The sequence below is a fragment of the Nicotiana tomentosiformis genome, chromosome 7 (genome assembly GCF_000390325.3).
Source record: "Nicotiana tomentosiformis chromosome 7, ASM39032v3, whole genome shotgun sequence".
In the NCBI taxonomy this organism is placed as follows: Eukaryota; Viridiplantae; Streptophyta; class Magnoliopsida; order Solanales; family Solanaceae; genus Nicotiana; species Nicotiana tomentosiformis.
Window position 1 is genome coordinate 27616258 of NC_090818.1, and position 16549 is coordinate 27632806.

General features: G+C 41.8%; 1 protein-coding gene across 1 annotated transcript; it reads right to left on the minus strand.

Moving 5' to 3' along the window:
• Window positions 1-12723: 12723 nt before the first annotated feature.
• LOC138895387 (uncharacterized) lies at window positions 12724-14218 on the minus strand. The gene is made up of 3 exons (XM_070180071.1): window positions 13942-14218; window positions 13088-13623; window positions 12724-12975 (listed from the first exon to the last, which is right to left on the minus strand). Exons 1-3 carry the CDS (start codon window positions 14216-14218, stop codon window positions 12724-12726), a joined length of 1065 nt encoding a protein of 354 aa, XP_070036172.1.
• Between the last annotated feature and the right edge of the window lie 2331 nt (window positions 14219-16549).

Here is a 16549-nt window from a genome sequence, read left to right on the forward strand (position 1 = left end):
AGGTTCGTACGAGTTGGAAAATCAAGATGGAGTCAAATTGCACAGTAATTGGAACGTGACTCACCTCAAATGGTTTTACTGATGACGGATCCTATCAAATATTGAAAGCATGTGCTGCACTCTTTTTCCCTTCGTCCAGTTTTTGTCCCAATCGGGTTTTTCTGGCAAGTTTTTTTTCGAGGCAGCAATGAAAAGCGTACTACACAAGGGAGTTTCATCGGAAAAGGAAAGACCTTTAAATATCAAGGCATGAAATTTCACATCGATGGTGAACGGCTATGTGGATGGTTAAATAATCTTTGACTTAGTTGCAAGCTTTGCCTTCGATCACTAAAAATGATTATTTAAACTTCACAAGTTATTTTCGCCGATGAAACAAGACTTCTAGTGTTCCAATTCGCATAATTCGAACACTGGGGGAATAGTATAAGATACGGATACAAGAATGCCATGAAAACTAGGGACTGCTAGAACCGGGAACAATAATGTCTCATCGAGACCGGGGACAGCACGATCAGTCCCATAAAAATAAGTTGTACAAATTAACCACATGTATTGGCAATTTTTACTATAGCAAATGAATGCTTATACACTTTTTAAAATAGAAGGAATAAAATAAAGTCATTTTATTTGTATCTTATTTCTTGTCCGAATGATGAGTTAATTTTGAAAGTTAATAAAAACATCAAATGCTTGTGTCGGAATGAACAAGAGGCGTCATCTTCAAGAGCACCGTAAACATAAGGGCCCTCTCTTAGGAAACCCTCATAGTAAAGGGTTGGTTCTGGAAGAGTTTATACACGAAATCAAAAGCTATCAGATGAAAATATACCTTAAGTACCAAATCCGATGAAAATATACTTAAGCAAAAAATTCTTTATTTATTTACTAGGTACCAAATCCGATGAAATATTTGGCACAATTACAAAGAACAAAAAAACTATGCATCATTGCTTCCGGAACCCAAAGGGAGAGAGGGATCTACATTTTCCCGGGTAGAGGAAGGCGGATCCACTACCGATTTAGGGATTTCATCTTCATCTTCTTCAAACTACCCTTCGATTCCCGTGTACTCGGAACCAGTACTCGAAGTGTCAGTGGCAACCGGCCGAACAGGAAGGTTTTGGCAAGCAGATAGCTCCAGCTCCCGAGCTTGGGCAATGCAATCGTCTATGTTCGCAATGCCCACTTTGGCATCCTCCAATGTTTTCCTCCTCATATGATATATGACATATGTGTTCTCAAAAATAAGAGAATCCCCTTTTCTTGGTGTCGAGCTCAACATTTGTAGTTGAGTAGTTCTAGTTCTGATCAATGGCTCTCTTAAGCCTCTCTTCCGTTCGGGTCCTATTCTCCTAGGAAAGCATTGGCCTCCTTGATTTTGGAGTTTAAGTCTGCCTTCAAATTATTTATTTACCCCTCAAAGGCAGACTCGCACTCGACAGTAGCGAGCACAGTATCATGGAGCTAGGCTCACTTAGCTTTAGCCTCTTAAAGTTGTTTCGTGTAATTGAGTGGCTTCTTGGTTGTGGGCTATTTTATCATGTTTGCTTTGCTGCAACCGGGCCTCGAGCTTGCCCATCTCAGCAGCTTTTGCCTCCAACACCGGGAGGCATGCAACAAGTTGGTTTCTTTCAGCCAACAGTATATCCAGCTCGAAAGCGAGCTTGCTTATCGAGGATCAATCTCTGCAGACCTTCAGAAGCAAGAAAGTTGGTCAGTAAAAAAAGAATATCAAAGTTAGGATTTCTATTGCAACAGGTAAATAGGTAAATAGAAAAGAAGATATAAGAAAACAAGTACGGTACATATACCGCAATGTGCATGGCATTGTTTATCAAGCACTTCCCAGAAAGGGAGCGCATTTTCTTCTAATCTTTCTCCGAAGCCAGGCCAGTGACTTCAGATAGTTCGCAAGCTCCACTGTCTTGGAAAAAATATGGCACTCATTTGAAATCAAAAGAGTGGCGCTCACCTCCCTCGAGGATCTGGGGAAGGGGTTGAATAATTATGCCCCAAATTTCCGTGGTCGGGAGACTGAGGAGAGAAACACCCCTTTTGTAACGACCCAAATCGGTTGTTTTACTTTCTAGATCCTTTTTCCCCTAAATAAGACTCCTCGTATGTGCTTTTACTATTTTATGACTTGCGGGGATGGTTAGTTTGGGATTTGGAAAGGTTTGGGTTGAAATCGGAACACTTGATACCTTAAGGTTGGCTAAAAAGGGGCTACATTTGACTTGAGTCAACATTTTGAGTAAACGACCTCGGAATTAGGATTTGACGGTTTAAATAGGTTCACATGATGATTTTAGACTTGGGCATATGTTCGGATCAGGTTTGGATGACCTGGGAGAGTTTCGGCGCTTAATATTGGAAGTTGGCACATTGAAGGTTTTAAGGTTCTTTAAATTTGGTTTGAAGTAGGATTTGGTTTTATCGAGGTAAAATTGGGATTCCAAGCCTGCGAATAGTTCTGTATGGTGATTTAAGACTTGCACACAAAATTTGGAGTCATTCCGAGTAGTTTAAGTATGATATGGCGCGTTCAGAGTAAGTTGGAAGAACTTGAAGTTCTTAAGTTGATTCTATTGGTTTTGGCATATGATTCTTAGTTTTAATATTGTTATCTATGTTTCGAGGGTGCGAGTGTGTCTGTTTTATGATTTAAAACTTGTTAGTATGTTTGGACGGGGCCCCGGGGGCCCCGGATGCCATTCGGACGATGCGCAGAAGTCATTTGGCCTTAGTTGGATAGCTGAATCACCCAGATTCTGGTGCAATCACACCTACGGAGGGCCAGCCACAGGTGCGAGCTCACAGAAGCGAGCCAGCAGCCATAGAAGCAACCTAGCATAGGCTTCCCAGTGATCGCAAAAGTGAGGTAGGGACCACACCTGCGGAGACGCAGGTGCGAAGCAGGCGATCGCAGATGTGGAATAGGGTCACAGGTGCAACGCGCTCGCCGCAGAAGTGGGCTCGCAGATGCAGGTCGTTGGTCGTAGAAGCGGGGGAGTAAACCTGGGTTTGGTCCGCACCTGTGTAGCTTTGTTCGCATATGCCGAACCATAGGTGCGGCAATGTCATCGCAGGTGCGAAAAATCGCTGGGCAGTGAGGTTCATTTAAGTCGGGAGTAAAACCATTTTTGACTCATTTCTTTCATTAATTGGGCGATTTTGGAGCTTTTGGAGAGGGGTTTTTACCTAGCACTTTGAGCTAAGTGATTTCTATACAATATGAGTTTAAAACATAGATTATGGATAGATTTTAACATGTAAAATTGTGAAAATCATTGGTTTAGATGAAAAACCTAGGTTTTGATAAAAATAGAATTTAACCACGAAAATAATTATGGAATGGGATAAAAATTATATATTTGAGTTCATAAGGTTATGGGTAACGATTAGTTTAGAAAATTCCAGGAATCCGGGCACGTGGGCCCGGGGGTGAATTTTAGGAATCTTCTAATTTGGGTTGGGTAATTACTCTAATAGTTAAATTGTGAACTTTTGAACATGTATTGACTAAATTATATAACATTTGACTAGTTCCGAGTCGTTTGGCACCGATTTTAGGCTTTAGAACAAATTTGAGGATCGAAAGTGAGCTTGAGAACGAGGTAAGTCTCTTGCCTAACCTTGTAAGAGGGAACTCATTGCCTTCGGTGTATTTTTGTTGTAAATTATTTGTGTGGGGAGATACGTACGCACTAGGTGATGAGATCCCGGGCGTAGCTATATTCCATGTGATGTCCGGATAATTTTAGGTTCACATCATGCCTTGTTTGCACTGTTATGTTGGTTACACTTGTTAATTCTCTTACATAGAATCGAGATTAAGGATTTTTAGATTTAAAATCCCCAGTTTGGATTTCTTATGTTTGGGAAGAATTGAACAAATTTTATAATAACTTTGAGAAATATATGTTCACTCGCGTCGCAAAGCGAGGTAAATTCCTCCACTCTCATGGGAGCGGGCCGTTTGCCTCGGCAGATTAATAGATGCATCTATGGTTCGTGTCGTTCGACCCTCGGCAGTGCACACAGTATACATATATATATATATATATATATATATATATATATATATATATAAGGATCGGGTCATACGACCTCGACATAAATCGTGTGTAATAATACTTGGAGCCTAATTATACATGATATTGTTTTTATTGGCTTGAGAGGTTTCAATTATTTAACGATGGAACATGACTTGAGATTTACCATTAGTGAAGGAATTACTTATTCACTGCATGTTTTGAGTTTTATTATTATTTACATAACTCATGCTTATTTGGAGTTTTCGGTATTTTTATTGTTTGCCCATAGTAAGTGTTGAAGCCGACCCCCCGTCACTACTTCTTCGAGGTTAGACTTGATACTTACTAGATACATGTTATTTATGTACTCATGCTACACTTCTGTACTAATCGTGCAGGGTCTGAGGCAAGTGCATCTGGTTATCAGCCGCGCGCGCTATTGATACTTCGAGACTTAGAGGTAAGCTGTCTTCCGAGCCCGTTCTGCAGCGCCCGAAGTCTTTCTTTTGTATTTACTTTTTGTCTTCTTTATTTCAGACAGTACCTTAGTGCTTTGTATATTTTACTAGTAGCTCATACACTTATTACACCAGAGCTTGGGATTTTTTGTAGTAGACACTTATTGGCTTTTGAGTAGTTATTTCACCACACTTGATTTTATAATTGGTTGCGCTTAATTTTATTAAATTTCCCATCTCTTCCTTATTTAATAATTTAAAATCAACTATTTCAAAAATATTAAGAGAATAGGTACATGGTTAGTTCCCTGTTTGCTTGCCTAGTAGCGACATTAGGCGCCATCACGGCCTATAGGAAAATTGAGTCGTGACAACATGGTATCAGAGCACTAGGTTCACGTAGGTCTCACCAGTTATGAGCAGGCCTAATAGGGTCTTGCGGATCGGTGCAGAGACGTCCTTACTTATCTTCGAGAGGCTATAGGGTGTTAGGAAACTACTCTTTCTTCATCTCTTATCATGCAGTTGATGTTGTACTAAGTATCTTTCTCTCATTCTCTCACAGATGGTGAAAACGCGTGCAGCGGATGTTCCAGACCGTGGAGGAGCTACTCCCGCTATTGCTAGAAGCCGAGGTAGAGGCTGAGGGAGGGCTCCAGCTTGTGGTAAAGGACGAAGATGTCCTAGAGTTGCTCCAGTCACACCACCAGTGAATCCAGTGGCGGATCCTATTATTGAGGAGCAGGGTGAGGTGCCTACAGCAAGGCCATCCCCGGTGGATTTCATGTCTACACCGAGATTTCAGGAGGTCATGAGTTGTATGCTACGATTCATGGATACTATGACTTAGGCTAGTTTATTTCCAGCGAACCCAGCCACATCTCATGTGGGAGGGGGAGCACAGACCCCTACCGCTCAGGCTCCTGGGCATGCAGTTGCCATATATAAAACCCTGGGCTCACTACCCGTGGGCAGAGCCCAGCCAATGGTGGCAACTATACATGAGCCCAGACCAACTACGGTCGGCAAACCACAGAAGCTATTGGATAGATGGACTAGGACCCCCAGGACTTTATTGATCGGTGCAGGGACATACTGCACAACATATGGATATTGGAGTCCCATGGGGTGGACTTTACTACTTTCCATCTGGAGGGTAGGGCCCTTAGGTGGTGGCAGTCATATCTTCTCGGCAGACTGGCAGGTTCTCCTCCCATGACTTGGGATCAGTTTACACGCCCCTAGACATGTATATTCCACCTTCTCAGAGGAAAGAGTTGCGATTTCAGTTCGAGCAGCTCCAACAGGGTCAGACATTAGTGACCGACTATGAGGCGAGGTTCTCTAAGCTGTCTCTCCATGCACTTATGATACTTCCTACCGATGCAGAGAGAGTGCGGAGGTTTTTTGCAGGTTTGCACTCTGGTATTCAGGCCTGGCCCGAGAGGTTGAAATGGGGACTTCTTACGAGCTAGTTGTGAAGATAGCTCGAAGGATCGAGGGTGTCCATCAGCGGAGCCGAGAGCAGATACTGCGGGACAAGTGGTTCCGTTATTATGGAGGGTTCAACGGTGCTCCATCTGAGGGTAGAGGTCATTTTGGGAGAGGGCAGCCTAGCAGGCCAATATATCCAGCACCACCGCCTCCTCGAGGTACTCCAGTGCGGCCCTATTTTAGCCTTATACCAAAACGTTCCTACCGGCCACCAGCTATTTAGGGTTCCTCCAGTGGGTATTCAGGCCATCAGGGTCAGACTTTCGGTCAGCATTCCGTCGTTCCGAGGGGTGTTATGAGTGCGGGGATCCTGTCCACATGAAGAGGTTTTGTCCCAGACTTCAGGGCAAGGTGGTACAGCAGGGTCATCAGCCTATGATTATAGCACCAGCTGTCTCACCAGTCGTCCGGTCGCCTAGAGGCGGAGGGCAAGTGGGTAGGGGTCGTCCTAGAGGTGGAGGCCAATCAGGAAGAGGCCAGCCAGGTGGCGCTCCAGCTAAGTTCTATGCTTTTCTGGCCAGACTAGATGCAATGGCCTCAGATGCCGTGATCACAGGTATTATTTATGTCTGTGGTAGGGATGCTTCAGTACTATTTGACCCAGTGTCTACGTATTCATATGTTTCATCTCTATTTTCTCATTTCTTAGGTGTTTCTCGTGAGTCCCTGGGTACTCCTGTTTATGTATCCACTCCTGTGGGCGATTTCGTTATTGTGGATCGGATCTATCGGTCCTGCATTGTTACTCTTTGTGGTTATAAAACTAGAGCGGATCTTCTATTGCTCAATATGACCGACTTTAAGGTCATCCTGGGCATGGACTGGTTGTCTCCATATCACGCCATCCTTGATTTCCGTGCCAAGACTGTTACCTTGTCAATGCCAAAGTTGCCTATATTTGAGTGGGAGGATTCATCTGTCAGTACATCTAGTCAGGTTATTTCTTTTCTGAAGTCTCGACACATGGTCAAGAAGGATTGCTTGTCTTATCTGGCTTATGTCCGGGATACTACTATAGAGACTCCGACGATTGATTCAGTGCCCATGGTCTAGGAGTTCTCCGATGTATTTCCTTCTGATCTTCCAGGCATGCCACCAGATCATGATATTAATTTCTGTATTGATTTGGCTCCAGCCAACCAGACTATTTCTATTCCATCATATCGCAAGGCTCCGAGAGAGTTAAAGAAATTGAAGGAACAACTTGAGGAGTTTCTAGCAAAGGGGTTCGTCAGGCCGAGTGTATCACCTTGGGGTGCACCAGTGTTATTTATGAAGAAGAAAGATGGGACTATGCGGATGTGCATTGATTACCGCCAGTTGAATAATGTTACCGTTAAGAACAAGTACTCGTTGTTGTGTATTGATGATTTATTTGACCAGTTCTAGGGTGCCAGAGTGTTCTCTAAGATCGACTTGAGATCAGGGTACCATCAGTTGAAGATTCGGGATTCGAATGTTCTGAAGACGACTTTCCGGACTAGATATAGCCATTATGAGTTTCTAATGATGTCCTTCGGCTTGACTAACACCCTGGCGCATTTATGGATTTGATGAACAGGGTGTTCAGGACACATATTGATTCGTTTGTCATTGTCTTCATTGATGACATTTTGATCTACTCGCGGAACATGGAGGAGCACAAGCAGCATTTAGGAGTGGTGCTTTAGACCTTGCAGGAACAGAAGCTATATGCCTAGTTCTCCAAGTGTGAGTTCTGGTTAGATTCTGTGGCATTCTTAGGGCATGTTGTATCAGGCTAGGGTATTAAGGTTTATCTCAAAAAGACCGAGGCAGTTCAGAGTTGGCCTCGTCCCATCACAGCGATCGAGATCAGGAGCTTCTTGGAGTTAGCAGGTTATTATTGTCAGTTTGTGGAGGGCTACTCATCTATTGCAGCACCTTTGACTAGATTGACCAAGAAGGGTGCTCCGTTCCGATGGCCCGATGATTGTGAGGAAAGCTTTCAGAAGCTCAAGGCCACCTTGACTTCAGCACCGATGTTAGTGCTGCTTTCCAGTTCAGGGATGTACACTGTGTATTGCGACATTTCACACGTTGGTTTGGGTTGTGTATTGATGCAGGAGGGGCGAGTTATTGCATATGCTTCACGTCAGCTGAAGCCCCACGAGAAGAATTACCTTGCACATGATTTGGAGTTGGCCGCGATTGTTCATGCTCTTAAGATCTGAAGGCATTATCTTTATGGGGTGTCCTATGAGGTTTACACCAATTATCGCAGCTTGCAGCACTTGTTCAAGCAGAGGGATCTCAATTTGAGGCAGCGCAGGTGGCTTGAGTTACTAAAAGACTATGATATCACTATCTTTTATCATCCGAGCAAGGCAAATGTAGTTGCGGGTGCCTTGAGCAGAAAGGCAGGGAGTATGGGTAGTTTGGCCATCATTTCAGCAGAGGAGAGGCCACTAGCTTTGGACATTCAGTCGTTGGCTAACAGACTTGTAAGGTTGGATATTTCAAAGCCCAGTCGAGTTCTTGCATGCGTCGTCACTCAGTCTTCACTATTTGAGCAGATCAAGGCTCACCAGTTCGATGATCCGCACTTGTTGGTTCTTAGAGAGATGGTACTACAGGGTGGTGCCAAGGAAGTTACTATCGGCAAGGATGATGTTCTGCGACTCCAGGGCCGCCTATGTGTTCCAAGTGTTGATGGCTTGAGGGAGAAGATCCTAGATGAGGCACACAGTTCTCGGTATTCTATTCATCCATGTGCTATGAAGATGTATCGCGACCTGAGACAGCATTATTGGTGGCGGCGAATGAAGAAGGACATAGTTGGGCATGTAGAGAGGTGCCTAAATTGCCAGCAGGTCAAGTATGAGCATCAGAGTACATGTGGCTTACTCCAGCAGATGGCTATACCTGAGTGGAAATGGGAGTGCATTACTATGAACATCGTAGTTGGGTTGTCGCGGACCTTGCAAAAGTTTGATGCACTTTGGGTCATTGTCGACAGGTTGACCAAGTCAGCACACTTCATTCTGGTTGTGACCACATATTCTTCAGACATGTTAGCCCAGATTTATATTCCGAAAATTGATCGGTTGCATGGGGTGCCTGTTTCCATTATATCAGATAGAGGCCCTCAGTTTACTTCGCAGTTCTGGAGGGAAGTACAGAGTGAGTTGGGTAACCATGTAGAGCTCAGCATAGCCTTTCATCCGCAGACAGACGGGCAGTCGGAGCGGACAGTCCAGATCTTAGTGGATATGCTTAGGGCATGTGTGATTCACTTTGGAGGGCAGTGGGATAGATTCTTCCCTCTGGCCTAGTTTGCATACAACAATAGTTATCAGTCCAGCATCGAGATGACTCCATTTGAGGCTTTGTATGGTCGGCAATGTCGTTCGCCCATCGGATGGTTTGAGCCCCGCGAGGCTAAGCTATATGGTACTGATTTGGTAAAGGATGCCTTGGAAAAGGTAAAGTTTATTCAGGGGCAACTTCGCACAGCACAGTCCAGACAAAAGAGTTACGCGAATCAGAAGGCACTTGATTTATTATTTATGGTGGGCGAGAAAGCTCTCTTGAAGGTCTCGCCGATGAAGAGAATCATGAGGTTCGGGAAGAAGGGTAAGTTAAGCCCAAGGTTTATAGGTCGATTTGAGGTGTAGATACAAGTTGGGGAGGTTGCTTATGAGCTTTCTTTGCCTCCCAGTCTATCGGGAGTTCATCCGGTGTTCCACATGCTTATGCTCCGTAGGTATCATGCCGACAGGTCACATATGTTAGACTTCAGCATGGTTCAGCTAGATGAGAGCCTGGGTTATGAGGATGAGCCAGTTGCCATTATCGATAGGCAGGTTCGCCAGTTGAGGTCCAAGAAGATTTCTGTTGTAAAGGTTCAGTGGAGAGGCCAACCAATTGAGGAGGCCTAGGAGGACATGCGTAGCAGATATCCACACTTATTCGGCACTCCATATATTATTCTAGACCAGTTCGAGGACGAACGTTTATTTAAGAGGTGGAGAATGTAATGACCCGACCGGTCGTTTTGCTTTCTAGATCCATGTTCCCCTAAATAAGACTCCATGTATACTTGCGAGGATGGTTAGTTCAGGATTTGGAAAGGTTCGGGTTGAAATCGGAATATTTTTTTTTAAAATCCACTAGGCAAGATGCCTAGGGCTAGTTTTTATATATATCGGAAAACAAAAACAATAAAGTCTCTGGAGGTATTATATAATGAAAGAAGTAAACTTTGACGAGTACATAATTCCCATTATCAATATTGGAAGAGGTGCTCAACACTGATATTAAAATTTGTAAACTAATAAAGCAACTAAAATGAGTTATAAAACTAGCCATGCTAAGTCATCGCAATTGAGGCCCATATGTAATCTTCGCTTGTTGTAATTTTGGCCATCTTCCCTTTGTTGTTCCAAGAATAACCATAATGAATCCAGTTGTGTATCCTCACATTTCTTTTCCCAGCCGATATCCGCATCTGAGCAGTTCCTAAAATCAGTATCATTCCTATTGCAAATCCATTAGTTTGCCATGTTTTTGAATTTCCAGCATCATGTCTTATACATCCTTGTTTCTGCAGCCCATGTGATTATTTCTTCCTCATGGTGTGTATGATCTAGTAGTAAATATTTTGAAGTGTCAAAAAGCAGCTTAGTGTGCCTTGTTTTCTGATCTTTCCTCGTTCCCATTCCAGCCCATGCCATAGAATTGTCCTCCAACGCGCATGCCATAACTCCAGCGCTCTTCCCATTATTCCATAAAAGTGTTCTATGATATGTGTGTTCTTCCATGTATATAATATTTTTTCATATAAAGCTGATGGAGGTGCTTTTTTGTTCCCTTTCATTCTCCTTGAAATGAGCACTGTTCTTCCATAAAATAAGTAAAAAGCCATATTGCAAACTCTACTTCTTTGTCCATCGTCTTCTTGTGTTGTAACTCCTTGTGTATACCAATCTTCATTACTCTTTCCTCTTGACATCTAGAATCCAGTAGGTCACCTATAATCACAAAAAATATAGCCGCACCATCCATATCTTCTCTAACTCTCGTCGAGTTTCTGGGCAACCATGTATTGTACTTCCATGGTGCCCTCAATATACTTCTTGCTTTCATGCTTGTGCCTACCTTTAATTTTCTTCCAATGGACTGAGTACATTGTATTAATACCCCCAGTTGAAATTTCATTAAAGAGTAGGTCATGGATACAATAGTTTCTCCTGCAAAAAAAAAAAAAAGAAAACAGTATCAAAATGGATCCCCATGCTCTCCTCCAAAAGGATTTGAACATGGTGATCAAGCCTTCCCTTTTTCTAAGCTTTCTCCCCTTCCTCCTAATTCTTTACGACTTTTACTCTTATTTATGGACATTGCATCTAGTCCTTATTTAGTAATCTTCTTCCTTGAGAGTCTAGATGCCAAAATTCATGACACTCGATTGCACCAACATCAAGAGCATAATTCGCAAGGTGGTCAGCCAGTTTGTTCCAATCTCTGCAGATGTCTGAAACCTTGATGATACATCCCTCCATCATTTGCTTGATCTCCTCTACATGACCAATTATACAACAAGGTGATTTCCATGAACCATCTATTATATTCTTCCGTAGCATCGAATATGTTTGAAGCCATGAATGGATGTGATTATGTAATCTGCAATACCTCAGTGCCTCCATAATTGCTAATGCTTCATCTTCAGTATTTGTACCTTCATTAATCTCCCTTCCCATTGCATATCTCAAATCCCCTATTTCATCCCTTACACAAAATTCAATTGCACTTCTTTCAGGATTTCCTCTAGATGCACCATCTGTATTGATTTTAATCCAACCCTCCTATAGTAGTTCCCATAGAACTTTCTCAACCTTCAATCATGGAGTATAGTTTTCCATCATAGTTACCAGGTCATGCCACTTGTGAGGAGATTTTACTCATGGTTTTCTCACTTTAACAAGAGCTTGTAATGTCGTTGAAACCTGATGGATAACTCTGATGATCGACATTGTCTCCCCATATTTGAGGCTATTCCTTCTCTTTCATAGTTCCCACACAATACAAAAAGGAAAAGCTTGCATAATTGGTTTAAGTCGAGGGATTACCCAATTATGTCGAGGGATTACTTCGGCAGTCCAACAATTTTACAATAACTTGATGCATTGACAGCCCCTCGATTTCTATTCCTGCCCTCGATAAGAAGTACTTCCAAACTCTATTAGCAGCAATTGATGTGAAAAACAAGTGCACTAGAGTTTCCTCCTTAGGTTCAGTACAGCACCAATACCTCGATGGCATGAAATACCCCAATTTTCGCATAAAGTCATCCAGAGGTAGTTTAGCTTTTCACACCTTCCACATAAAGAATGCTATTTTAAAAGGTAAACCTTTCACCCTATATCATTTTGTAAGCTAGCCTAGGTTCATACCTCCTTCTTAGATACTCCCAAGCAGATTTGACAATAAAATGACCATGAGTGTCAAGCATCTAGTAAGGTACATCAATGACATCCTCCATAACTAGTAGTCAAATCTTCTCCGCAATATGTATCGTAAACTCCTCAGGCAGTATCTCCAACAATTTGTCCACATTCCAAGCACCATCTTCCGGTACATCATATACATTATGTATGGATTCATCTACCCCAAAATCAGGAGGAATAAGGAAATACAAAGCTCCCAATCTTGTCCAGTTATCAAACCAAAAAGGGGAGGATCCCATTTTTGGATGCCAAATAATTTGATGCTCAATGATATCCCTGCATTCCAACATCTTCCTCAAAATGTGATATCCTTTTCTCTATGGCACTATTACTGCATTTAATTTCTTGCAATGCTTCTGGCTCATAAATGAACTCCAAAGGCTTGGCTTTGTTCGAAAATTCCACCATAATTTGAAGAATAAACTCTAGATACATCATATAACGATCTAAAATATATTCCACCTTCCTCACATGGCATACATAAAGTGTTCCATGATGCCCAATGTCTACTGTTACCTACAATCAAGCTACTCCAAAAGAATTGTGTAAACATCTTACGAAGCTTGTTAATGACATATCTAGGAGGATTCACAGCAGAAAGTAAGTGAATTGGCATACTCTGAAGTACATGAGAAATCAAGACTGCACTGCCTCCTACAGAGAGTAGTTTACCTTTCCATGAATGCAGCTTATCAAGCACCTTAGTGAGTAGGCCTTGATAGTAATCCATTTTTCTTCTTGAATAGAATATGGGATATCCAAGATATGTAAATGGGAACTCTTGTCTTCCAATACCAGTGATCCTCTCCACCTTTGCAACCACTTCCAAGCTAGTCGAATGGTGCATATAAACAGCTAATTTTCCTTTATTTACCAACTGACTAGATGCAGCTTCATATGCCTTTAAAACTTCCATCACCAACTGTAAGGATTTGGCATGTGAGGATGAAAAGATGATAGTATCGTCTACGTATGCTAGATGATTAGTTTTGGGACTCCATTTGGGTAGACCAAAGCTGTAGAAATATAAGTTCAAATGCAAAGCATTCAAACCCCTCGATAATGCTTCAGCAGCAATAATAAAGAGCGTGGGCGAGAGTGGATCTCCTTGTTTGACACCCCTCGTTGATTTGAAAAAACCATGAGGTTGTCCATTAATGAGCACTGAATACCAGTTTTTTCCAACAATATCAAAAACCAAACCAATGAATCTTTCAGTGAATCACATCTTCCTTAGCACTTTAGTAAGAAATAACCATGATAACCTATCATAAGCTTTTGTCATATCTAGCTTGATCACTACATTAGGTCCAGCTCGCATTCATATCCTAATATCAATGATGATTTCTTGAGTTAAGAGTATATTCTCAACAATACTCCTCTCTTTCACAAATCCAGCTTGTTCTTCTGAGATTAAGTTAGGCAGAAACCCCATCAATCTTTCATGAATCACTCTCGAAAATATTTTATTGATGAAGTTACTGAGACTTATAGGCCTCATATCCGAGAATGTAGTAACCTCCTTCTTCTTTGGTAAAAGTACCAAATTTGTGTGTGTCACACATTTTGGTAATTTCTGGCCATTAAAGAAAGCCCTAACCATGTCGTAAATATCCTCACCAATGATTTCCCAACATGAATGATAAAACGCACCTATGAATCCATCTAGGCCTCCTGCACTCTCCTCATTTAGACCAAAAACTGCTTGCTTGACCTCTTCTCGTGTGGGCTGTTTGATCAAATTTGCATTTTGTTCCATATCTACCAACTAAGGCACATGATCAATGATGTTCAATGTAGTAGGAACCATATTCTCACAGAATTGGTCTTTGAAAAAATTAACAGCTTCCTCTGCCATCTGCACCTCATCATCAATCTAGTTACCCAGGTTATTTTATATTCTCCTGAGTTGTAATTTTTTCCTTCGACCATTAACTTGAGTATGGAAAAATTTTATATTCCTATCACCATCCTTAAACCATGCCATACTAGATTTTTATTTTCAAAATTCTTCTTCCAGTGCAAGATATCTAATCAGCTGAGCCTGCACCATCTATAATCTTTCCCTATTCTGCTGAGTAGGACTAGCTTCGAATTGTATTTCATTTGCCATAACTACTTCCTCCAAGCTCGCAATATTTTGAAATATGTCTCTATATGATGCTTTGCTCCAAGTAGACAAAGACTTCTTCAACTTTTTAAGTTTGTAATTGAAAGTGATAAATGGATTAGCACTGAAATCTGTGTGCCAATTCTCCCTAACAACAGCCTTAAATGTGTCATGCTTAACCCAGAAATAAATGAACCTAAAAGGTTTCTTAATTGGAGCAGTTTCAATGTCGTACTTCAATAGCATAGGACTATGATCTGGCCCAATCTTGGATAGATGTGTAACGACTATTCCTGGAAAAGTTTGCTGGAATTCCATATTCGCTAGGCAACAATCCAGTCTTTTGAAAATATAGTTCTCCTCTGCCCTGCCATTCCACCACGTGAAAATACTCCCCTTGAACCCAAGATCTGATAAGTTGCAAGTATTGATGCAATGCCTAAAATCATCAACCTCATTCAATAATACTGGCAGGCCTCCAAACTTTTCTTCCTCATCCCATATTACATTGAAATCTCCCCCAACAAGCCTTCGGACAGTCATGTCTCGGGCCATTGCATACAATGAGTCCCGCAGTTCTATCCTCTCAATAACATTACATTTAGCATACACTAATGTGAGAATGAGTTCAACTTGTGTTTCAATGTGAAATAATCTTAATGTCAATTGTTGGACTATGTCATACAAAATAGTAACCTCATAAACTTCATCAATGAAAGCCCATATTTTATTTGAAACATTCACCACAGCCTGTGCAAAGCCAATCTTCCTTCGATACCTTTCCATTTTTTGAGCATGTTGCATTGGTTCCAGAATTCTAATGAATTCAAAATGGTGTTGTCTATGCATTGTGATAAGCCTCTCAAAAGCTTGCATCATATTCACTAATCTAACATTTCAAATAATTGCATCCATTATAAATTATTGGATTTGGTTAGAGTTCTTCTCGTTTGCACTCCAACTGTTGGACCACTGCAATTCTCTTTGGTTTGCTTTTTTCTTACTTTAGTTGCTGACTTAACCTTATCTATATGTCTTAGAGATAAATAACCTTGTCTAGCCATATTAAGAAAATTCTAGGCAGTCGATTCCTCATCTAAATCTTTGCTTGGGCGATCAAACTACTCTTCAACCTCTTTGACACCTTCAGTAACAATTACACTTGACTTGCAATCTTTATGTATCAAGGCATGCTCCCCAGTTTTCTTTTGTTGCTTCAACTGAATGATTTCCAATGGAACAATGTGTCCTGTCTCAGGGGATGGTTGCCTCTGCTTGTTCCCAAACTTTGCACACCCCTCTTTTGTAATGACCCGGCTGGTTGTTTTAAGCATTTAAGTCTCGTTCGGCGGTATAAGGTCTTGAGCAGCTTCGTATTATATGTATTGACTTGCGTGCGTGGTCGAGTTCAGTTACTGGATGACTCGAAGTCAAATCGAAGAAGGATTCTAGTTTTGGAAGCTTAAGCGGTAAGAGTTGACTGGAATTTGACTTTTGTGCAAACGATTCCGAAATGGGTTTTGGATGATTTTAACAGCTTTGTATGGTGATTTTGGACTTAGGCGTGCATCCAAATTTGGATTAGGAGGTCCATAGGGTGATTTGAAGCATTTCGGCAAAAGTTGGAAAAGTTAAAGTTTGGAAGGTGGAAAGGTTTGACCAATAGTTGACTTTGGTGATATCGGGGTCGGAATGTTATTTCGAGAGTTGGAACAGCTCCATTATTTCATCTGGGACTTGCCTGCAAAATTTGACGTCATTACGGGTTGGTTTGATTGGTTTCGGCATGAGTTTTCGAAGTTGGAAGTTTTGGAAGTTCATAAGTTCGATTCGTGGTGTGATTTGTATTTTCGGCGTTATTTGATATGATTTGAGGCTCTGAGCTAGCCTGTTTTAGGTTATAGAACTTTTTTGTGGGTTTAGACGGGGTACCGGGGGCATCGGGTGTGTTCCGTGTGGGCTACGTGTCCTTTTCCCCTA

What these genes read in the sequence shown, in the direction of transcription:
- LOC138895387 (XM_070180071.1), bottom strand. Translation starts at nt 14,218, where the DNA reads ATGGAACAAAATGCAAATTTGATCAAACAGCCCACACGAGAAGAGGTC. An exon ending in TATGAGGCCTATAAGTCTCA is followed by an intron (nt 13,624 to 13,941) that starts GTAACTTCATCA and finishes ACTGGTATTCAG; the next exon opens with TGCTCATTAATGGACAACCT. An exon ending in GTGCAGTCTTGATTTCTCAT is followed by an intron (nt 12,976 to 13,087) that starts GTACTTCAGAGT and finishes GCTTGATTGTAG; the next exon opens with GTAACAGTAGACATTGGGCA.